The sequence below is a fragment of the Lissotriton helveticus genome, chromosome 11, assembly GCF_964261635.1.
Source record: "Lissotriton helveticus chromosome 11, aLisHel1.1, whole genome shotgun sequence".
In the NCBI taxonomy this organism is placed as follows: Eukaryota; Metazoa; Chordata; class Amphibia; order Caudata; family Salamandridae; genus Lissotriton; species Lissotriton helveticus.
In genome coordinates, this window is record NC_136072.1 from 585,629,138 (window position 1) to 585,654,892 (window position 25,755).

At 45.4% G+C, this 25,755-nt stretch overlaps 1 protein-coding gene across 2 annotated transcripts in view; it reads right to left on the reverse strand.

The window, feature by feature from the left end:
* REEP4 (receptor accessory protein 4) overlaps positions 1 to 25,755 on the reverse strand; it is a 114,303-nt gene that overhangs the window by 23,911 nt on the left and 64,637 nt on the right. For both annotated transcript variants that reach the window (XM_078666371.1, XM_078666370.1), the window contains exons 3-5: positions 8,803 to 8,875; positions 7,704 to 7,780; positions 2,537 to 2,657 (exon numbers count right to left, since the gene is read on the reverse strand). In XM_078666371.1, coding sequence (XP_078522497.1) covers positions 2,537 to 2,657; positions 7,704 to 7,780; positions 8,803 to 8,875 — 271 coding nt within the window. The remainder of the gene's footprint in view (positions 1 to 2,536; positions 2,658 to 7,703; positions 7,781 to 8,802; positions 8,876 to 25,755) is intronic.

Genomic DNA, 25,755 nt, shown 5'->3' on the forward strand with positions numbered 1-25,755 from the left:
TCAAATCTTCTAACCCTACACAAACTTCCAGAGTAAGGCATGACTGCAAACTTGACCGGAAAGTCCATTTGTGCATTCAATTGAAACCATATTGGTGGCCATGGGACAGCAGTGGTAACAAAGCACCCACATAGGAAAATTCTCAGTTAACACATTCTTTCCCCATTTGACCGCCACAGTAATCCATAAAAAGGCCTCAAACTGTTATTCTTCAGTTATGACAGACAATGGTTGCTTGGCTTTGGATCCTTCAGAGTTTCTGTAGTTCTTTGTTGGGAATCTGTTTATAAGATAATAGCCTAGCTCTGCCGAAAAATGGACTGTAAGTAGCCACAGGATGTTCTAGAATCTCATGAACTGCAGGTCTGAATTCAGCGGCAACACATTTGTGGACCAAAAGTGGGTCATGGATTGAACTATCCAGAGCATTTACTTTCATGCGTCCTGCAGCAGCTACCAATATAGTATCATGTCCAAATTTGTGCGTCTCAGAAGGAGGATGTAAAGCTTCAGATCTATTCAGGCACAGCCAATGTTCTTCCATTCATGAAACACTTGTGGTGAATCCCTTAGCCAACCACTCAATGCAGGATAACGCAAAGCACGTAATTCTGTAATGGAGTCACAATGTAAAATTTGCAACTAGAAACAGCAGAAAAGAAAATTATATTTCACAAATTGTATTAAGTGATAAAGATGGGAGGTGCCAGAGGAATGTAACCCACTACTCATAAAAATTAGACGTGAACCATCTTAGGAAGAGAGTAGGTTCTCCTATTTTGTAAACTCCCCACTTAAATGACTAATTTATGACAAATTTTCTAAAAAGTCACAAATTTCATTTCTCAGTCAAAGTTTTCAGTTGGCTGTGTTGGCCAGTGAATTCAGCGATAAAGTTAGAATAGTTGGGATTTTAGGGGTTTCCTGAATTTGCAGTAGTTTGAACGTGTACGAACATAAAGTGGCAACTTGTTCCAGTAGTAAGGCGCAAGATAAGAAAAGCATTTCCTCCACTACGTGACAGACGAATGTGAGGTACGCTTAATAAGGCTTTGTCCCAGGATCTAAGGCAGCGTCTTGGGGTGTAAGTTTTACTTTTTTGTTGCAGATATAGCAGGCCTTTTCCATTAAGGGCGTTATAGGTAAGGCAACATATCTTAAAAAAAGACCTTTTCTTCATTGGAAGCAAGTGCAGTTCTCTCAGCAACGGTGCAGAGGATGTGCCAGACGGGCGGATAAGAACAAGCCTGGCAGCAGTGTTTTGGACTACCTGGAGTTTGGCCACTAGGGTCTTGTTGCTATCTGCAAAAAGGGTGTTGCCGTAGTCCAATCTACGTATTACCAAGGCTTGTACCAGTCTTACGGGCAGAGGTTGGTAGGCAGGGGAATATTCTGCACTGAAGGCGCATGTTATAATAGCATACTCCAGAGGTGGTCAGAATGTGCTCTTTCATTGTGAGAGCTTGGTCAAATTTCATGCCCAGGTTTTTTATGGCTTGTTTAGGCACAGGCGTAACGAGCAGTTGGTGAGGCCACCAATCGTTTGTCCAAATGGAGGCTGCTTTCCCAAACAACATAATCTCCGTCTTGTCTGTGCTCAATTGGAGATAATTCCTGTTCATCCACTCAGAGATGGCTAACATGCCCAGTGTGAAACAGTTTTTGGCCGCTTTCAAGTCCTGGTCAAAAGTAGTAATGTCTGCCTACCACATACCTACATCCAAGAAGGCTAGCTGTGTCTTCAATCGCCTGGAAGTCCATAAATCGAGTAACTGTAATTATGTATTTTATTTCTAGCACTTAGAGGCAGCAGAAGTGTGGTATGACGACAAGACTCCAAACCTTCTGGTATGCACATAGAATTTGAAACACCATCCCACTTCAGGTCTTGCAAGTACTGTCCAAGAAGCTGACAAACGCACATCATTATCTCTTGCCCATACACTTGTTTATTCACCAGACACATCCTCACCACTTGCCTCTCCATTACAAGCCCATGCCTAGCTGTAGTACTTGCATCTTCTAAAGTGCTGCACTGTTTTGTGCTAGTTCACTCAACTTAAGTCATAAATATACACAGTGCACCTTGTGTAGGCCTCAGTGCAGGAATAGGATGGAGCATAACAAGAATGAGGCATAAGCTGAGCTATGTAAAATGCGAGGTGGTGTGGCTCACTGGTTAGAGGCGGCAGACCCGGAAGCAGAGAACAGCCCTGGAACAGGGATCAATTCCCGACGCGGCAGGGTAGTGGACCAGGGTCAACGGACTCGACAATTCTCGCCTCTGTGCCTACTCTAACCAGGGATCACACTCGGCAACTCTGGGCATTAAGCTTGCCTCAACTCTACAACGGCCCCCCACAGACGCCAGGGATGCCTGGTTTCACCTTGGAGATACCCAGAAGGGACCATCTCACAGGGAAAGCCAGGACGGGTTCCCCAGCGGTCTTCAGTGCCGGGACGCTTACGGGCAGCTGTGCGCTTTACAAATCCCACACATTTACAAAGAAGGTATGACAACCTATGTCCATCTTACCTTTTCTCTTCTGGACAGCGCCGGGTGGATAAATTTGCGGTAGAGGAGACTGGCTCCCTTTGTGTATGGAGAAAGAAGCCAGATAACAAATGCCATCTTTATCTCATAGTAGAATGGAAACCTGGAGATGCAAAGGGGAAAAGACAATCGGCATTCTGAGGAAGAAATAAGCGAGGCAAACACATTCAAGGGGAAACAATCTATGCAAGTGAGGAGTAGGCTGGGTAGGAAGAAATTCTTTGCAAAAAGAGGATATTGATGGACTACACAAGAGACGTTGTCATGGCATCCAGAGATTATCTGCACAAGGAACAAATGCTAATCACTGAAGAATCATTGCGGAGAATACCTCAAGGAACGAAAATGGACCAGGAAAAGCAAAAAAGAAAAAGAAAAACAAACTTGCCACTGTTGCAGTGGACCGGAGCGCTAGCATCGTCCCTGGACCTCCCCCAACCAATAGAGTACCTGTATTGTACAGTCTTCAGTCCCAGAGCAGGAAAAGGTGCTCTGCCTTCACACCTTGACAATAGGTTCCTTAAGCTGGAGTAGGTCGCTCCGACTACAGAAGAGTTTGAACCACCCGTCTAGAACTCTAGTGATACTGTCTTTTTATCTGTAATTAATCCCAAAGTCAAAAATCCAGTTTGCATTGGGAACTGGTAACGCTCTATGGTCCAATAGGTTCCCCACTTGCTGCCAGGAATGCTTAACTGTGACAAGTAATTTCAAGGATAGAGGACATTAATAACAAGTCCTCTAGGGTACTTATAGAGGGCCTTGCCTTAGAAATACATCTATTTCCAACAATTGAGAAGATGGTACACATGTTGGTTGGAAATTAAAAACAAGCGTAAAGCTCATCAGACTGAGATCAGATAACATGTAATAAAGCTATGTGAACCAGAATCCATACTAATGAGCCAGACCAACAACGTGAGCCAGCGGGAGTACAGAAAAAAAGAATAAACAATTCTCATTTAACAAACTATGTTACAAAATTCTTTCATTTGTATTAAAATTTTATGGAATCACAATTTAAGCAAACTACTAGTGATCTAGACCCAGGGCTATGCACACCCATATCCTTGTACATATATTGTCATAAATAACAGGTAGAGAGCCTAGCCTGTAATAGGTGTAGTAAGCTGCCACTTTATATAATGGACCAAAAAGAGGTACACTTTGCAAAGAGTCCAGGCAAACCCCAAAGGAATTAAAGAGGCACAAATGACACCCAAAATGCTCTTTTGTGGTAGTGTGGGCGGGCAAGTTAGGCATATCAGAGGGTGCTAAGCGTTTATTGCACACAAAGGCAGTAAGTGAGAGGCACTCAAAGATATTCAAAACCAATCTATAAAAATAACATACTTTTATACTAATAGATACCAAGATCATCAGAATCAAGTAAGTACCTTCCGAGTTGTACAATTTTTACAGTTTTCAAAAGTTGACAGTGCAATGTTCGGGAGAGGTAAGGTTATCCCATGTGGAAACACGTACTGCATTTGGGTACTTCACAGCGACTTATGGGACCAATCTCCTGGACTTACAGTGAGTATTGGGCGTGGTCAAAGGCAGAACCAACAGGTCACCTAGGGAGGCTCTGGGGGCGTCCAAGTGCAGAGGTGTGTTACAGCGCCAGGTGTCCCTTTCACTTTAATGGGGAACGGTCTGGTTGCAAAGAGGGTGCAAGCTGAGACTGGGAGACCAACAAGAGGGCTCAGGTCTCACGATGCTCGGGACGTGAGGACACGTTTGGTCCTCTTCTCCTCGGGCGAGGGCAGCTGGGGGCAGAAGTGTTCCGTCAGGTTTTCATCACCGGAGACACTCGCGGTAGAGGAAGCCTGCACAAAGAGGCTGCAGGCAGCGTGGGGGAGACCACTGGGGGCAAACACAAGGTGGGCTTTGCCTCTGGAGGGTCAGGAGGAACATGGGGGACCACGCTGGTACCATTGGCCCACTTCAACTCGGGCTAAGGGGCACAGGTGCAGTGGTGCTTTCTGGGGTCAGGTTTGCAGCAGTCCGGAGTCCTCACAGTTCCTTTGGAATACCTGCAGGATGTACGGAAGCAGCACAACTACTCAACAGGAGTTCCTGGGTCTTTGTTGAAGCCAGGCAGACCTTCCATGCTTTTGGAGGCACAGCACCTACAGGACGAGACGACTTTAGCGCAATCTGGCGGGAATAGCAGACAGGCCAGAAAGGTTGGCGCAAAGTCAGTTGCTTCTCCACACTTCTTGCTTCTCGAGCTCTGTGGTTTTTTTCTTCTTAGGTCGGCAGGAATTTGACTTCCTGGTGCCAGGGGCCCCCTAAATACTAAATTTAGGGATGTTAGGGGAGTGTAGGGTAGTAGTCAATGGGCTACTTACCCCTGGTGTCACTACGCCCCCAGATGACCACTGCCTGTGGGAAATGGGCATAACCCTGTCCCAGAGTTCCTAATTCGGCCATCAGACTTTTAAATTGTGCATCCCCATCAGATAGCCCATCTTAGGGGTGGAACTATCCTGAGGGTAGACCCTCCTCTCTAACTACTCATTTTCCTGCCTGTCCTTGTGCTAAATTGGCCCTGGTCAGGGGGTTAGCAGCCCTCACCTCTGAGGGAAGCCAGATTTGCATACCAAAGGCGGTGGGCTCTTTGAAGGTCCCTGCCATGAAATACTAATTTACCAGCTTTCCCGTAGGAGGTGTAAAACATCTCCCTACAGAGCAGGTATTGTTCCTGACCTCCCGAGAGCATGGACTCTCACCCCAGGGGGTCAGAAACCTCGCCTGTGATGGCAGGCTGAACTGGACCAGTTAACCAGCACACTAGGGGGCTGGTAGGTTTCAGGGGGAACCTTAAAGTTACCCTCTTGGGTGCATGTATTAATAAATCCACCACTGGAATGACTGTGGGTTTATTACTACAGGAGCTTAACTACTTTTTCACTTTTTTTAAACTTGCACTGACAATGCAACTGTGACAAGTAACTGGTCACCACTTACTCAAGACTACAAGACTCTGAATGAACCCTTAACTAAACAAATTGCTGCACTGGTTGGCACTCTCTTTATTGGAGTGATGGTGTTTTGCAGTGAGGGTCATTTTACCTTTGGTGGATTGTTCAGCCGTGCCCAAAAGAGCCCTATATTTGGAAACAAAAGGCCAAATATATAAAGACTGCTACATTTTACAATTTGTGTTAGGCACCTTTGTCCAATGGACTACAGAGTGAAACAACTATTCGTAAACCTTGCAGCAAAAGACTTATGAGGTTCTCAGGTTGCCGAAGTCAAGCAAGACTCGTAGGAGAATACTGGCCACGGGACAGGTAAAAATATAACACACCAAAGATGTAAAGGTTTTGGTGGTCAAATTACAGCCCCTTTAATTTTCTGTGTAGAGCACATTTATCTAATCTTTTCAATTTTTTGTAAATAGAAAATTCATTTGTCTTGGAAGATTTGGCAATGGCTGAACATTGAGTTTATTGGGTGTTATTTACTGTGCTGTGCAGTCCCGGAGTTTCTAACATCTACTGTCTCCTTGGAGAGGACTGCTCAGCTTCGCTGCCCCAGGGGAGTAACATATACAAAGGAAGAAATTTGCGTATCCACTCAAAATGCACAAAATGCAACAGAAACAGTCATAGCAAATACAATTCATAGCATACAAGTTACTGCCAAGTAAAGCCAAATTGTCCCAATACCACCCATATCTCGACAGCAGCAGATATCAGGCCACAATGATCACACCTTCAATGTTAATAAACATTTCAACATTAATCCCACTGACATCAAACAGCAATGGTGAGACAGTTGGTGTTTCCCCAAACTCCCAAAGTGTGGTCAGAATGGACATGCATGTGGGGACCTAGCAACAGACGCCCTTTCTAAACTTAATGCTGAACTGCCAATCCAAAGCAGGTTGCTGGTCTTGCTCTCGGCCTGATACAGCACAAGCCCATTGGTTCTGCACAAAATATTTTGGCAAAATGACAGTCAACTACTGTGCGGCGACCTGGAAAGTCAGAAGGTGAAGGCATCATCTCTTCGACATTTTGGCTTGAGTGGAAACTGAATCCGTTCTCTTTCCAGGAAGGCAATGCATAATCAGGACTCAAACTCCCTCCTTGTTTTTCAACTTCTCACAGGGCACCTCATGGGGTACATCACTCTCCTAGATGTGATATTACAGAAGACAGACCACTAAGTTTGCCTATCACTCATGATTTTTCCACCACAAGACAGCACCTAGTGTATCAAGAGATATTTTTATGAAAGAATAAAGGGGGAAAAAAACCTTACCTCAAGAACAGTTTCCATTTTTACAGCCGACATCTTAAGTTGTTAAATGCTGCCAAGTACTTAAAAAATTATTTCTCAGTCAAAAAAAGGGGACCACTGCACAGACTGTGTTGTGTTCCAAGGATACCGGTTTACAAAGGGGGGAAATTAATTGCCAAATAGACACTGCTGTGTGTTCTTAGAAAGTGGAGCTTTTTGGAATCCATACAGGCGCACAAACTGTACACATTTCCAGAAGTAATACTTAATATCAACAGGCAGAAAGCCTGCACTTGCCTGGAGAGTTTTAGAGTAGTTTTTCCAGGCAAGCAGGCAGCATTTACAGTGCCAGTATATAACACCAATTAGCTCTGTTTAACAAAAAGAAGAACATTTTGTATAGAAACTGATTCTGAAAAATGATACTTCGATTGATTCATTCCTGTTCAGTGATCTCCTACATAGATGTCAACTACAGAGAACATTTTCTTGCCCAAGCCATTACTCTACTCAACCAGACCAGCTGTGGAATTAATAAATGAGGCTTTTAAGAGTCACTAGCATGTTCTTTTTGCCCTTGGAGATCATGCAACTGCCTTCCACATCATGTCAGATATTATTAGTTCAACAATGGACCTTCACCAGCAGATCGAGGTGTAGCTGCAGACAGAATTTTGGGGCTCCTAACTTTGTATTATACAAATCTGAGGTGCCACAAGGGTAAATATTCTCATTGTCCCAGGGTGCAAGGGTGGCTGTAAATAAAAAGTCTGCAACCTGCATATTTCAGGTGAGTTAGCGAACTATAGATACAACAACGTGGGTCGACGGTCTTTTATCCCAGGGACAATGTCAGCAGAAATCACAGTCTCTCACAAACAGTCCAACATCTTACCAGGCAATTAGCTGGTCTGTGAAGGTCTCGACAGCCATGAAGAGGGCAAACACAATCCAGTACATCATCCATCGAACCTACAATGGAGTAACAGAAAAATGCATTACAATGTGGGATGAGAATGCTAGTTAAGCCTGGCAGAAATTTTTATTACAACTGTCAAAATTCACATACTCTCCAACTTTTGCTGTGTGCATAATTTTTCAAAATTGCACATTATTCAATGTTGCATATTTTTTTGGGGGGGGGGGGGCAAGCAGGAATTGTAGTTGGCTTGAGTGAGAGCTTGTCTGTGCCAGGTGGCATCTCAATAGGCTTTTTTTAACTTTTATTGTACGCAATATACAAAATGCATGCTACATTGAAAATCATTAAGCGGGATACTCAAAAGCCATACTTCGTTCTATTCGAGTAATTTTCCTATTTTGTGAAGTTACACTATAAGTGTCATGTAATTTAACACCCCCTTAATTCTAGCCCACATAGACGTTCACTGATTAAGTGGGACAGAAGCACAGAGGGGCATGGACGAAGGTAATAACCCTTAGGGGGTCAAACCAGCCTTAGTAAAGATAACAGCAGAAGGACTTTAGGATCAAGTACAGCTGTTACATACTGTAGGTGCATCATGACTCATGTGAAGCCAAGCTGGATGGCTTAACAGTCACATGTTTTGAAGCAGGCGCCCCACCCTTCCCTTTGGCTGCCATCCAGGGGTTTAGGGAAACCGGTATGACAACCTGATCTGGGATCACCTTGCAAGCATATGCTCAAATGTGTTTACATGCAACGCTCCAGGCAAGCTTCAACCAACCACAATGGGCTGCCTCATGAAAAGCAGAAACGTCTGCCAGCCTGAGTCAGGGTGCGTACATACTGTAGGGTAAATGCAAAGTCATAATTATAAAGCCACAACAGTACAGCAACAACAGTGGCAGTGGGAAATGGTGGCAAGATATTCACTCCCAAAGCTCTCACTCGAATTAAACGCCTACACAGTCAGACTCATTAACTAAACTACTAATATTACAATGGGTTCAGGAGAGGACGTATGTCTAACTGAACCCAAACAACCACCCAGCCACCCACTTATACTTACATAGTCTCGGACGTTCTTGGTCTTTACTGCTTTGTATGAGGTGTAGGCAGGGTACAGCAGTCCAAAGACGAGGCTAACAGAAGATAGAAAAACTTACGTCAGAGGACACCGACAATAGGAGACCGTGGAGAAACAAGCAATAGTAGACATTTCAGAAGAACGGAGTTGAAGGAGACAGACGAGTAAAGGAGACCAGGCCAGAAGATGAAAGGCAGAACCTTTGTTACTGTACATAAGGTGAGAAAGGAAAAGGATCAGGTCAGAAGTGAAAGATCCAAGGAGTAGTAGATATAAGGCTTATCAAAGGAGGGATGTAGGCAGAATCATAGGCCTCCAGGGTAAAAAAGTAATTAAAGGAGAAAGGTCAGACATTAGGTTATAATCAGGAAAAAGAGGAGAGATGTAGATTCTGAAAACATGGATATAGATAAAACAACGAACCGGGCCAAAGGCACAGTAAAAAAAGTGAGGGATGAAGGAGAGGACAGATGATTCTGGGGAGAAATAGAGGACATATCAACCAGGAAGGACAAAAGCAGAGATAATTCAAAGAAAGAGAGAATATCTGTACTCGGAGAAAGACAAATATAGTAGAAAATAGACAAGTCTGCGAAAAAAATATAAGAAAAGGGATATCAGCAGATTAGAGTACTGGGGAACAAAAGAGGACACAAACCAGGAAGAAATGTTCAATACACACCATCTTTTGTTGAGAATGACAAGAGAAACAAGTAAAACCAAACTTAATGCACAGAGCACATAAACTAACACAAATTAAGAACTTGGACATCACACTTCCCGAGCAGTTTAATGGAGAGCATTTATTTTTTATTTTTTTATTAATCTGTTTTTTAAATTGGTGACCAGAGAGGTCTTAACCAGATGCCCCATACTGTGTCTTGTAATTTCCCCAAACATTAGGCAGGTTTTTTCCGAAGTTATAACTGGAGATCGACTTATAGAGGTAAAAGTTTCCATTATTGGGACTCCGTTAACCAAAGCCCATTGAATTCTCCAAATATCAATGTGTGGATATCGAGGTCCCTGCCATCATATGGTGACACTAGCAACTGCTGCAAAAGGTTTTAAAACAGAGGTGTGTGTCTCATATGCAGCATGCCTACCTTCCCTACAGATACCACACAACCTCTTCAGTTCCCTTCTAGAAAATAATATACCAGTTAATGTGTATTTTGAGCTAAGAGGCTGGTGGAAGGGTGCTGATAATGCAAAAGAGCCTACACTTTTGAGGTAGCGGAGTTCTAAAAGTAACTTTATTCATCGCCTACTTCATGGCGCTGCTCCATTTTCAACGTGCAGGTAGATTCCACAGCAACTGATAATGAAAAAGCATTTGCAATGCAATAGGTCTCGCATTTACGAGAGTTTAAGCTATTGGCATTGTAAATGACAACGTGTTTTATTTAGGTTTCAAAAACCAAAACATAAATAAAAAGGCATTGTCATTTACAATACCAAGAGCTCAAGCTCATGTAAATGCGAGACCTGGCTGCATTTATTTCAAGTACTGCGGTGTGCCTCTACCATTCCAAGCCATCTGCAACTGCGGACGACCAGGAAAGGGATAGGGGGTGGGGATATATATATATATAGATATATATATATATATATATATATATATATACACATATACATACATATATACACACATACAGACACACACACACACACACTCACGATTCAGCAGAGCTAGGAAGATGAATGCAGGCAAATAGCCCCTTTCATTCGTGGGGGATCCTCTGAAATAACTTTTCTAATCAAGTAACTTTCTGATATTGGGTTTGAATCCCACCATTTAGGTCTCCTCCTTTCATCATTCTAAGGTTGATAACCGGGTTAGCTGATCATAAGAACACCAATTATGCACGCACCGAAGGCAATTAACTTTACTCCGTGTGCGGGGGCGTGGCTAGCCGAGCTGCGAAATGGCCGCTACCTAGGCGAGCTCCGCCAGCTAGTTGATTAATCCTGCAGTTATCCTGCTCCATATGTGTCAGAAACGGAGTATTTGAAGTGTACTGAAGAGGTGAACCTCGGGGACATCGATGGTGTAAGTTCTGAAGGCAGAAGTGCGGTGCCTGTGGAGCTATAGCCGAAGACCTGTGACGTAGGTTGCGACGTGCGGGCTACGGCCGGAGGACGCCGGGCAGCCTCGTACATAAAGTCCGCGGCGTCGGAGGCCTCGATAAGCTAAGGACTGACAATATCTGTTCTCTAGTAGGTGATACCGGGTGGCGCAACGGCGTACACTGAGGGAGGTGTAAGATTATTTGCGAGACTGAGGAGACGCCGAGGCCCTGGGAAGAGGACGGTGGGCGAGTGTGCGAGTGGACGTGAGCTCCCGGACCAGAGGCCGCAGTTGCACAGAAAATGGTGGCATAGTATGAGACGACCGTGCTGCTTGATTGCGGAGGCTGTACACTCAGGGGAGGAACACCGAGACTGTGTTGTAGGTCTGGCTGCTTCTTTTGCCTGCCTCGGAGCGAGTATGTGATTACTGCGTCCACCGTAAACTAACATTGTGAGGCGAGGAAGCAGAGCGAACCGGGAGCCCTCCTGCCTATTTAAGAAGCTACTGAGTCCTGAGGCGTGTGGGTATGGATGCCGTGCTCAGCTGTGACCCTGTTGCAGAGCGTGAGGTGCGTTCCTGTGCACGGCGGAGGCAGTGCACCGACCCGCCGTTTGTCTCGCGAGAAGGCCATGCGTGGAGTCCGGCTGGGCGCATTGATGTGAAACCTTGGCGCGCGGAACTGTGTGCCTCCCTAGCGGTTACATTGGACAGCTCGAGTGGACATCGTAACTGGCGCGGCAGTGCTGGGTCGGGGAACACCACATTGAGAACTCTGTTTTGCGAGTGGGGCTGCCCTGCGCTGGTGCCGCCATTACATGTGGAAACCGATGAGACGATGCGGGACCATCTCTCCCTTCCACGAATTTAAGCCCTGAAGGTACAAATACGGGGAGCAATAGACAGCGCGATGAGGTGTGTTGAGGAGGGCACGAAATCAGTGTGGCTCAGGGGTTAGAGGCAGCAGACCCGGAAGCTGAGATCGGTCCTGGACCAGGGTTCAATTCCCCGCCTCGGCGGGTCTTGGGCTAAAAATTCCACGGACTCGATAATTCTCGCCCCGGTGCCTCCTCGACTCACGGGTTCACACTCTGCGACTCTGGGCAATAGCTTGCTTAATCTCCACAACGGCCCCTCGCGGCGGGATGCCTGACTTTCACCTTGTGGATACCCTGCTATCTCACAGGGGAATACCAGGAAGGGTTCCCTAAGCAAGCGCCGGGAAACCCACTGCGGGTAGCTGTGCGCTATATAAGCTCAACTACATTTACACACCTATCATCTGTTGAGTGACGTTTACAAGCACCGATACAACAACCCCGCACCCCTGAACGCTAATATCTGCAATGGGGAAACAGGAATTGAAGCAACCTAAAATAACTTTCAACGCCCGCAGGTCGACTAGGCAGGTGGATTCAGACACTGGTGCGCAGGGAGGGCCAGACACTGAAACGCAGGCTGGTGCGGAGGGGGTAGACGTGAAGGCACTGTTGGCGGAGGTGCGCACCAGCCTCAGGAGTATAGATTCCAAATTGGATACGCTGAACCAGCAATTGGGCACTGTAAAAACCCAAGTCTCCGCGCATGAGACTAGGCTGGATGGGCTTGAAAAATCGACACGTGGAATTTCATGACTTCCAGACGGAGACGAAGAGCCAGATACTACAAATGGATAAGATGTTGGAAGAAATAAGACCTAAGAACGATAATTTGGAGGCGAGGTCCAGAAGAAGTAACCTCCGAGTAACGGGAATTCCAGAAACAGCCATGTCCAAGATGGAAACGTACATGACTGATTTCCTCCACAAGCTTTTTGACCCGCATTTATCGAACATGTTTATAATAGAAAGGGCGCACAGGACACTAGGCCAGAAACCGCCGGTGGGCGGCATGCCTCGCCCAATCTTGGTCAAGTTATTGAACTATCAAGACAGGGATGTCATTTTACGCCTGGTTAGGGAGAAAGGTCAGATAAACCATCAGGGAAACTCCATTTCCTTCTATCCGGACTTCACACCGCTGGTACAAGCTGCAAGACGCAAATTCATCCCGGCGAAGCGTCTGCTGTTGCAGGCAAAAATCCCATACTCTTTTATATCCAGCAAAACTGAAGGTGTCTCATGATGGCACCGCACATTACTTTACGGATACAAAGTCTGCATTGAAATTCGCCAAACATATCGCTGGAAAACCGACCAAGAAAAAGGGAGAAGTGGATCAGCCCGCTGAAGACAGGATGAGTGACAATGACCAACTTGTTGGGTGTTATTGTACCTTTGTTGGGAACTGGTCATGAACATGAGTTAGTCTGGTGGAAAAGTGCTTCCTGGGTCGTTGGGACCTGAGGGATAACCTCATGGGAACTCATCCCGGCAGGGGTGGGTGTATATGTGATTGGTGTGCTCCCTTATAACAGATGGAGCACTATATGTAACAACCCTAGCCACCCTGCGAGAGCGGGGTGTATGCTGGTCTATCCTCGCCCCCTTTGGAAGGATCCCTATGCAATGTTTGTTTTCTACGGTTAAAGGTTCTGGGGGGATATACTACAACCTGATTGGGGGTTGGTGTGGGTGGAGGGTGGGGAATTGTTTTTTTGTTTCATAGCCATATTTCCATAGCCACATGTGGTGGGCGGTACTTATGTCTGCTTTCGAAGGTGTCGGTGTGGGGAGTAGCAGTGGGCACCTAGGATTTTAAATGATGTTAAACATTATCACTTGGAACGTAAGGGGCTTAAATGATGGACGAAAAGCGAGACTGGTGCATGCATATTTAGCATGGCATAATATAGATATTTGTTTTCTTCAGGAAACGAAAATTAATGTAACACCGTCCCAGAAGCTGAAAAATACCAGATGGGGGGAGATATATTCAGCTGTATACTCAAGTTATGCGAGGGGGGTAGCAATTCTTATCAAGAAAGAATCTGATTGGAAGTGTATACATTCGTACATAGACCCTGAGGGGCGCTTTATTTTGTTGAATGGGCGTTTATGTGGGCGTGAGGTGACATTTGCAGCAGTTTATGGCCCTAACACGGATTCACCCAATTTCTTTCGACAAATGTGGCTGCAGATTGCGGCGTTTGGCTGTGACACGGTTATCTGGGGTGGAGTCTTTAATGCTGTTTTGTCAGATGATGCAGATAGGAAGGGTACAGCGAGGACACTGCACCCGCAGGCGAGGATGGCCCTTGCGGATATCATGACAGATGGTAATCTTTTAGATATCTGGAGAGAACGAAATCCCACACTGAGGGAGGGTACATGTATTTCTACACATCACATGGCCTGGTCCAGATTGGACTTCTGGTTGGTATCTAGTGAGGTGGCTGCCTGGACGACGGCGGTGTCGCACATGGCAAGGTCCCTGTCTGATCATGCGCCCTGGTTGCTCCAACTGTCTATCCCGGGGGTCTCCCCGCGCGCCTTCACCTTGCGACTGCTTCAGAATGCACTATTAGATGAGGCGTTTAAAGAAGAAATAAGGTCAGATATCAACACATTTTTTTATACGAATTCAGGTTCAGTGGACACTTAGGCCACACTGTGGGATGCATTCAAGGTGGTCATGAGGGGGCAATGTATAGCTCGGCAGGCGGGGGGTGTTGAAAGCCATTAGGGGGACATTGGCGAAACTAGAGGTCCAGATAATAGATCTAGAGGGGCTGATGTATTCAAATGCAGATGCTAACACGGCGGGCCTTCTCAAAGCCAAGTTGTTAGAATTTGAAGGAGGCGAACAGAGAGGTTACATTTCTGGGGAAAAATGCAGAGGCGAGGCGTTATGGAGAGGGTGACAGACCGGGAAAAACACTGGCGAACATGATTAGAGTCACTAGAGATGTGTCGTTTATGCAGGAGATTAAGGGAATGGATGATGTGCTGGTGAGAGGGCAATGTGAAGTGCTTAACGAATTCCATAAATTCTACTCTTACCTTTATGAATCACGTGGGGAACCACAATTTGACAAAATGCTTGAGGTCTTTGAGTCCGTTGCGCTTGCATGGTTCAATGATAACCACAGGTTATACATGGACTTACCCATTACCAAAGACGATATAGCGCAAGTGATAAAAAGCCTCCCGCTGAACAAAGCTCCGGGACCAGATGGCTTGACCACTGCTTTTTATAAAGCCTATGTTGATGAGTTGTCGCCCAAACTCCTGGCTGTGTATGAGGAGGCCTTGGAGGCGGAGGTCCTGCCACCCTATATGCGTGAAGCATTGATTATAACATTATTAAAACCCGACAAAGCAGCAGTAGAATTAGACTCCTACCGCTCGCTATCACTAATCAATGTGGATGTTAAGATATATGCCAAACTTTTGGCCAATCGACTGCAGCCAATGCTCGCCCTTCCTGATCAGTCCGGCTTTATTCCGGGTAGATCAACGTCCCATATTTTGTGAACGCTGTTCTCAGTAATACACTACCTACACCCTAGTGTCCAGGCTTTGCAATCTATTTAGATACTACAAAGGCGTTCGACTCCTTGGAATGGACGTATCTCTTCCAGGTGTTGCACCGCATGGGTTTCAGTATGCTTTTTGTAAAGCGGATTAAGTTGTTATATGCTCTCCCCACGGCCCGCGTTAGAGTAAATGGCATGGTTTCGGAACCGCTGCCCATCACCAGAGGGACACGACAGGGGTATCCGCTCACGCCTCTGTTCGCCATAGCCATGGAACCGCTGGCGGCAAGAATACGGCAACACCACACTGCTAGAGGCATTGGGTTTAGTACACAAAGCCTTCTAATATCTATGTATGCGGATGTTGTTACCCTATACATACTAAACCCAGCTGTAAATCTTGACCCAGTGTTGCGGGAGTTTATACGATTTGCTGGTATAACCATAAACTGGGCAAAGTCGGTGATTTTCCCACCGACGGACGATACAAGAGAGATCTCATCCGAGTTCCCGCAACGGTGGGAGGCAGCGGAGGTGAAATATCTTGGGGTGTGGCAGAGTAGGAATCTCCAGGACATCTGGAACCTAAATTCTGGCAGAGCTTATGCCTAACTGGAGGGGAAGGTCGCTATTTGGTCCAAATTACCTCTATCCGTGGCAGGGAAGGTGGCACTGACAAAGATGGTAATCCTGCCTAAATTTCTATATTTATTTGTGAATGTGCCCGTTCCTCTGACCCAGCATTTTTATGGACTCTTGCGCTCGCAACTGCTATCCCGGATATGGGCAAATGGACAGGCCAGGGTGTCCTGGGATCTCTTAACCCTTCCGCTGCGACAGGGGGGACTAGGCGCCTCTGATATGAAGCTATATGCCCTATGCGCGCAGGCCCAGTTCCTCCACTTTTGGGTACACGAGACTCCATTCCACCCACATGTGGCGGTTGAGAGGGACATTATGGCCCCGGTGCCGCTGTCCTTCGCTCTATATCACAAGGCGAGACGTCTAAGAGAGGATGTGGACACTGCTGAGATGGTGAGGTGGGCATGGCGCGAATTGCAAAAGAGGGCGGGACTGCTGCTACTCTATGCGCCATCCATGTTGTTAGAGAACAATCCAATGATGCCGTGCATGGAGGGAGGCAGTGGCAAGGTCTTGGCTGAGCGCCTGAAGTTCAGGACATTTGCGGATCTTTACCCGGATGGCGAGTTTGGGCCTCCCCTGCCTGAAGGAGACGAACAGAATATGTCCTTTGCGGATACATTTTTATATCACAAACTGCGCGCTACATGTCGGGCGCTGAGCGCAACTTTCCCCGAGGCCCCCCCCCCCCCTACGCTGCTACCGCTCGAAAATGTTCTTAAACTGCCTTCGGCTAGGAAATTGGTTACACGTTTATACACTGATGCAGACCACCTACCCGGTTCTAAACCCCAAATCCATGGACCTCTGGAATGGCGAGTTAATAGCGCAACTTACAGAGGACCAGTGCGGCCAACTGGCTGAGCTATCACCCAACTACCTCCTGAGGCTCATCCACTTTAAATTTCTGCACAGATACTACAGGACACCAATCAGTCTACACCGCATGCACTTGAGAGATGATGATGATAGATGCTGGAGACGTGGGTATGCGCAGGCGACGTTCTTGCATGTGGCTTGAGACTGCCCGAAATTGAGTGTATTTTGGGGTGAGGTTTTTGATGCTGTGAATAAGATAGTTGGCAGGGCTGATTCGCCATCCCCACTCATGGGGATACTGGGATATGTACGAGAGACTGTGCCAAAGAGTAGGAAATTACACGCACTCTTGCTACTTTATGCGCGTAGACAGGTGGCAATCCGCTGGGGCAGGAAGAGGGTGCCGAAATTTGCTGACTGGCTATCCGATGTGACATATGGCCATACTCAGTTGAAGCTGTTCTGGGACCAGATGCCTTCCTCTTCACATCCACAGGAAATATGGGAGCCAGTCCCAGAGTGGACGAGATTGACCGCAGAGACCCCAGTGTGTGATTAGGACTTTCTAGGTCATGGTAATGGAATGATGGGACCAGAACTATTGGAGAATGCGGATTTGGGCGTTATGTATTCCGTGAGATTGAAATAGGTATTCACAAGTCTGTGTTTGTATACTGTACAAAACGGCCGAACCTGATATGCCAAGTGATATTAACTGTGTAAGTATGTTTTCTGAAGATATTTGCTGAACTGGCATCAACTGTACACCCGCCCGACCTATATTCTGTACATTGGTAACTGTATATGGACATATCAGATTTGTATTGAACTATTATGAAATACTATGCATACTATATGGGTGCTGGAAACGGCTATTTGTTAGCGGTTGGTTATGTAAGGTAACATGATTTGAATGTTGAAAAACCAATAAACATCATTTTAAAAAAACAAACAAAAAAAAACTTTACTCTGTGTACTGTATAATTTATCGATATAGCGCTGTGGATGGTTAGCTGTCCTCCTCCCCACAGTTTTCCACCAATGAGTGTCCAATGACGTCCTAGTTTTGTCAATGGCCTGTCTGTGGTGTTGCTCGGAAAAAATACCCTTGCGGACAGCTTCCCATCTGTAATGTCTGTTATATTTAGGACCCTTACACAGTTGTTTGCTGCAAGGAAGCAGTCCTTCCCCACGGAGAAAGATGTGCAAAGCGCCACTGGAGGGAACCTAGTTTTCCCGAAAATAAATATGGACAGAGCCACAACAATCCCGCTCTATCATCTTAACATGACACGTTGCTAATCCGTTGAAGGCCGTACGCCTCTCCTGTGGGCACAAATTGCCCCTCACTGATTGAAAATCTCCTCTGCCCCCAACATAGGCCTAACACTGAGGGGTACCAGGCGAGCCAGTGCCTGCGCGTTCAGCTGCAGCCTGGTAAGAGGCCGGGTAATTGGAAATCGTTTTTCAGAACATCGCGAAATGTGACTTAAATGGCAGGGATTAAATAACATATAAAGCGCACATTAAAGCACACATTAAAGGGGTCCGGGCAGGGGAGGAAGGAATTCCGCTCCTCTCTCCACCCTTTGTCTTCTGCAGAAAAGCAGGAGGAAAAATAAAGCAATGACTTGATGTAAAGGCTAGAAACAGGACTCCTGCTGTCACAGAGAAATCGAATCTGTCAGCAATTAGTGTGATCTTAGGAGGTAAAGAGCTTCTCTGTGTTGAACAGTGAATGGAGGGTTAGCAATTATGGGAACTGATAAAAGAATGCGGGTTTTCAACAAACAGGTTAACAAGCGGTACCCCTCCAGCCCCCACCCCGAGTTTTATCCATAACTTGCTGCAGATGTGGATAATGCAGGGGCTGTGCCCAAGCCTCCTGGCCAAGGGTGCACGATTATACAGTGTTTTAGGACAGCGTTGTCAAGGGGGGAGCCCCGGGGAGTAGACACCTAAGGAGGGTGATCGGTTGGGGAAGAGGACACGAGAGTGAGAAATGTTCAAAGTGGGAAGTATAGAAACAAGCAACGCTCGCGGGAAGCCTCGCGTCACCTCCTGGGGTCGAGCGGTGGCTGTGCGCGTCGCAGCGGATTCCTCAGCACGTCCGCCTGGCCCTTCAGCCTATCTGGGACAGCGAAAGCACGCGGTCATGCACGCGTAGGGACAGAAAAATGCACGTGCGTGTGCAAAAAGATGGCGTTGGGCTGTATACATGCGCGTGCATTTTTTTGTCTCTGCGCATGCATGTTTTAGCTTTGCGGCTGGCGAGAGCAGCCATCTTTTTACATCTCCACGCGCGTGCATTCAGCTTTGCCTGAATCAATTTCAAAAGGTCCTCTCCATGGTGAGAGCAGCGCGTGTGCTGCTTTCGCCAGGCGAGACCTAAAAAGAGAGGTGTACAAATTACCATCAGGCAACTTAAGCTTTCACAAATGGGTTGTGAAGTCTACTGAATTCCTCATAGAAGAAACCTTGACAACATAAGGTTGGCAGAATGCATGCGGTGTAGCCCATCAAGACACCTTACATAGATCACTAACAGGTATGTGCTTGAAGAATATCACAGAAGCTGGATAAACACTTTGTAGAAGACATTGGACACTGGCTGGAGAAAAGGATCCTGCAAAACATTGCAATGATAATCTAGGGCGTAATCGAGCTTTCTACTATGGCCTTGCAGATGCTCGTTTGTCATCACTACCCCAAAAAATTGAAAAGAAATATATATTTGTCTGTATTTCTATAAAAGCCAACCTGACTTCCAAACTGGGAAGAGCCTTCACAGCTGATGAGGTATGAGAAAAAAAAAAGAATGGAAGGACAATTCCGCCATTTAAACAAAACTAAGGCCACCTTTATTCCAAAAATTGAACTATAAAGATCACCCTGTTCTGATACAACATAGCTTTCAGTTTAAAAAAGCATGCATCTTGCAGATCAGTTACGCACCTAGGGAAGGTTATGGCAACCAATAAAAACAACTTGGCGGGGGGTGGGGGGGGGGGGGGGAGTCACACAAGACATCCTCATTCTTAATAGAAAAGAACTTGAAACATTGCTTTAGAATATCAAAGTGAAATCAATGAAGGTTACCATTTGTTCACTTAACAGTGTTATGCTCCATATCACCAGGCGGCTTATGCGAACACATGCTTAGCAAGTGCCCTTCACATAACTTTCAGCTAGACTTCAGATAAAAGGAATTCCATTGTCGACTGAGCAAGTTAGCAGGTACATCTCTTGAGAAAGGACATGATATCGGAACCACAGCCATTGCTTTTTTACAGCACTGTGGTGGAGGGCTTTCTGGCAGCAAGTACGAAAGCCAGCTTTTCTGAAGAGTCAAGGTAGGCAAAGAATTTGTCTTCAGAAACCATGTGCTTGTGTTCAATGATGGAGCTGCGGGTTATGCAGCACAGGTTGAGTCACTCGACTTATCTACCTACATGGTCAGGAATGTCCCACCAATCCCTGTCTCAAGGAAGGAGGGCTCTCCTTTAGGGGGGTGGGGGAAAGTGAATTGCACTCTTCCAAAGTGAATGATGCAGGTCCGAGAACCAAACTTAAGGAGGCCTAGTAGTAGCCACCAGGATCAACAGATATGCCAGATGTGCAAGAGAAACTTTTGGATCAGACCACTGGAGGCAATAGATGCAATAACGCCACTGCCAAACCAAAAATTGTGCTATTTCCCCAGGAACTAGAACCCTTGCCAATTCAGACGGCAACTAGGTGCATCTCGAATTCAGGCAAGTGGCAAAAGTCTATGGTGACAACAAGCAGGCAAAGTTGGAATCCAACACTTACCAGTCAATATTTCAATGGTGAGGACACCCTTGTGATTTGATCGACTGCTGCTGAGGGCTGAGGGCTCTGTTAGACCCGTTTTTGCTTTACAACTCGCGGAACCCGCTCCGCGGGTCCCGCAGCGCACCTTTGCCACCCAGGAAGCTTTGACTCTGCTGCGTGTGTCGGACTAGGGCTGCGAGCGAGCGGGGCAGGACTTCCAGGACCAGAAGCCTCTGCAAACCGCGCCTCACGACACCTGGCCGCTCTCCCTGTCCACCATGCCCCGCCTGCAACCTTGAAAAGGCTGGGGAGGAGTAATCGACGTGGGACACCCTTGTGATTTGATTGACTGCTGCTGAGGGCTGAGGGCTCTGTTAGACCCGTTTTTGCTCTACAACTCGCGGAACCCGCTCCGCGGGTCCCGCAGCGCACCTTTGCCACCCAGGAAGCTTTGACTCTGCTGCGTGTGTCGGACTAGGGCTGCGAGCGAGCGGGGCAGGACTTCCAGGACCAGAAGCCTCTGCAAACCGCGCCTCACGACACCTGGCCGCTCTCCCTGTCCACCACGCCCCGCCTGCAACCCAACAGCCCACCTATTTAAGACAAGGGCATCACCCGCGGCGCGGGAGCGTCCCGGGACAAGGGCGGGACAAGGGCGGGACCGTCTGTGGCCGTCCGGGGACGTACGAGGACGGGACGGGCCACCATATTTTGACATCTGCGTCGGACTCCAGGAAACACGGAGAAAAGCAGCAAAACTTCATTGTAGGTCGTGGAAAGAACTAAAGGTACTACCGTGACCAAAACACAGGTATACGAACAGGGAATAGTCACTGACCTTTGTGATTACTAAACCTACATCTTCAGTAGACTTCTAACAGTCTCTTAAGATAACTTCAAAAACTTCACCTACTGGAGCAAGAGCAATCTCACATTCATCAGTGGATATCCAGGCAACTTCAATGGCATTAAAAAAGTTACGATCACGTACAATCTTTATGAGACGTATGGGCACTGAGGAAGCAGTCAGGAAATCCTGCGATAAAGTATTAAAACACGGCCAAATATAAAGTACCCCGGCAATTAGCAAATACTTTTCTGCTTTATCACCGAAAAAACAACTATCTATTATCAACTCTGAAGCAGGAAACAACTCTGACCTCATGGAAATTAAGGAGGAAAAACAGCAAACAAAAGCAACCAGCAGCTGACCAAGGTTTCGCACATCCACTTTGTCTGTTTCAAAATTATTAGGCGGTGCGGCTACTCTCACCATCCGCTGCCAAGGATGTAGATCAGACCAATAGTTATGTAAGAGCAGAGAGGCGCACTCAGTGAAGTCAATAGTATACGAGAGTCCAAAAAGAATTGTAGATCTTCAGTTCTTATTTGTAAAAGTTTTCTTTATTTTCGTGTACAGCGGCACAGCCAACGCGTTTCATTCCCATTCGTGCCTTGGGAATTTCATCAGGGCATATATACAGACAATCTAGTCTATGCGGTGTCTCTCGACGTCGTACTTCTTAGAAAACCGTTTAGAAGACAGTCATGGTAGGTCACTGTGTGTACCTGCAAAATACTCCGTGTTAGGTTCCAAGTGGAATGAAGATCCAGGTCCCCCCGAAATGTCAGATTACTGTTGCTATGGCAAGTCAGTGAGGGTAGAGGTTCCGGACCCCTTGGGGGAACTCCGGCGGGTAACAGGAGTCCAAAACGCTCAGAACAATATCCGATTTCAATATGAAACTGAAGAGGCGTAGTGACGCGACGGTGCCGTAGGTATGGCCCCCGTTCTCCGCTGCTCCTCCTCCCGGAATACTGGACGCCTTCATTCCACTTGGAACCTAACACGGAGTATTTTGCAGGTACACACAGTGACCTACAGAACCTCTAGGTAGCCAAACCTGTTTTGAAGATTCTATGCGCAACAACACGAAGTCAGCAAATGACAAATCGGAATTACCGTTAATTCAAGAAAATCTATTTATCTGCTCTCCGCAAAAATCACTTCATCACCATTCAGTACATGAGTCTTTCCCTGATCCTTTTTACCCAAACCTAAATTTTGCTAACCCTGCAACACCTATGTCAAAAGCCCTTTTTTCCTTGCAGGAAATACTGGAATCGGTCCTCACTCATCTAGGTCACATCTTAGCAAACTCGGATGATACCCTCGATGTTCAAACAGGTATACTTAAATTTTTGGTAGAGGAAAAAAAGGAAAAAAGACTTAATTAATGTAACGAAAAAACAACAAGAATCTGACAAGATGTTAGATCTGGAAGGTCACTTAACAAATTGTACTACAAATACACAGTCTCCAAACAAACGTGATACAAGTACACAAACATCTGAAGTAGTAATACTAGAAATAAAAACAAAGGAACCAAGGAGAAATAACAGATAATCAATTACATATTCACTTAAAAAGCTATTCAGAGAAGAATCAAAAAATATAACCAAACACTATTCCATTTTTTCGAAATCTACCAAAAAAACAGATTTATACCAAACCGGGTGTGATAACAAGGCCCAGGTAACAACCACCCAAAATGATCTTGAAGTAGACCATAAGGACGAGATCTCTAAAACAAATGGAACTTTAAGTGCAAAGGGGAATAAAAGGAGAAAAAAGCCACTAAGAAGAATTCACAAAAAAAAAGTGCGCAAACTCAAATTCCAAAAACCAACAATTCCGACAAAAATTGTAGAGGGCAAAAATTCTATAATAAACTAATACTTCCATACTCGAGGTACCTTCAGTTAATCAAACTAGATTGAATGTGAAATCTCTGAACCCAAAAGCAGATGCATATCTTCCGGTTTCATCAATGCATAAAACTGGGCTGACAACTAATGGAGTAGGAGAAAAAGACATCAGTAAATCCTCGTCTGGGGTAGGAATATCATCAAAGCATCTAATAATTGAAGAACTCTTCCCCACAGACAATGTGCCACTGAATCGAGGAAGAATAATCAATCTTCTTCAACAAATATCTTCCCTACATTCTCTTACAAGTAATGAAATAGACTTGGTAACTTTCCCGAAAAAAGAAAATAACAAATTAGCGCTGGTATCACTCTGGTCACCAGTACTTCCAGAGATAATTCTCAGAGAGAAGGAAATTTTACATAAAAATGGCTATGATGTAATTGCAAGAATAGAACCCAGGAACATCATATATAATAAAGGATTCAACGGTCTATTTAATACTGTTACACAAAACAAAAGTCAGCACAATAACTTCACTAACTGGGAAGAGTCTGTACCATATGTTTTGGGAAATTACACCTTAAAAATCCAAGTGAACAAAGGTGAAAGGACAGTATGGAGTCTTGATTCAGAAGGAAGCGATGTCGAAAAAACAATAAAATCTTGGGCTTGGATATCGGAGACACTAAACAGTAAAAAAATCATTAATCACCACAATATACTGTTTAGTAAAGGCTTGAGCATCACATCATGGAATATGGCAGGGAAAACCACTAACAAAATGACCGATGCCACAAAAAATCATCCAGATATCCTGGCCCTCCAGGAAACCTGGGCAACAAATTCCTTCTACCAGAAAGGATACTACGTCTATGACATCCCTGCAAAGAAATCGAATCGGGGCCACGCAAAGGGTGGATTGGCAATTTTGCTAAGTGAGGAATACTTATGGTCTCAAGAAAATATCGAGACAAATTCAGAAAACTTGCAGTGTATCAAGGTGGCATTGAAAACACAATCTACAGCTTCCTGCAATGCAATATTGCTTTTTAACATTTATGCCCCACCCGGCAATAATCATGACGCCCTTTTTGGTGAGATAATGGAAACAATCACTCATATACTTGACGATCGCTCCCACATGCCATATTTAATCATGGGTGACCTGAATGGAAAAATTTCAAACAGCGAAATTGGCAAATGGGCTAAATTATCTAAAGAAGAATCACTGGAAATGTCCTTCCCAAAATTCCCTAAGGGTAATAAATCGGATAAGAGAGGTAGGTCGCTACTATCACTACTACCAAGTATAAATGGGACAATACTTAACGGAAATACGGAAGGTGACATACCAGCATCATATACCAGACGGGGAAATGTAACTTCTTCTACTCTCGATTATTTAATCTGTGGGATGGATATAAAGGAGTCAGTTTTGTACCTGTATATCTACTTTACAGAAGAGAGCGACCATGCTCTTTTACATTTAACTACCCTCTGGATGGCCTATACCTCCTTTACAAACCAGCCAACATTTCATAAATCTACAACTGAAGTTAATATCAACCAGAGGCGGATCTTTTGGAATTCTTCCACCTTGAACAACATAACTACTCTGGTCGCTCATACTCAATTGTTAACTAACATCCATTCAGATGACCCCATAACGAATTTTGAACACATAGTTAATAACCTTAAGAATGCGCTCATAAATAAATCACAACTGGCCAGTTATGGAAAAAGCATAACCACCAATAAAAATAAAAATCGGAAATCGCCCGCTGCAAAAAAGCTTAATAGACTCATTCGAGCACAACATTTGAATTTCTCAATAACAACTAAGGCAGAAATCAATAAACTAAAAAACCAAATACGAAGAGAGAAAAATAAGCACAAAAAACTGATGCAGGACTGCAATTGGGTTGATATCCAAATAGCAGCTAAATATCACAATCAGCGAAAATACTGGACTCTAATTGCTAAAATGACTGGATCGAAAAAGAAACTTGAAGCTATCCCAGTCTCGCCAGAGGACTGGGAAATATATCTGCACGATTTATATAAACCAAACCCATCTCACCTTGAAGGGAAGGATTTCGATACTATTACGGAAAGGAATGACATTAAAATCATTAAGACCTCGTCAACGTCCATCGCAATGCATATCAGAAAAGCGAGAAACACTGGCACTTCAGGCCCTGACCAAATTCCCATCAAGGTCCTCCAAACAGACCCCAAGGAGTGGAGCCAGATGCTTTCTCCCCTTTTTAATTATATCTTTGAAACCGGAGAAATACCGAAGCCTTGGCAGGGAAGCACAATCATTCCAATACACAAAAAGGGGAACAAAAACATAGCCAGTAACTACCGGCAAATAGCGCTGATGGATGCATCTGGGAAAATATTTGCAGCAGAAGTATTAGATCGATTAAAAACTTGGGCATTCTCACAGGGTCTAATACCAATGTTTCAGGCAGG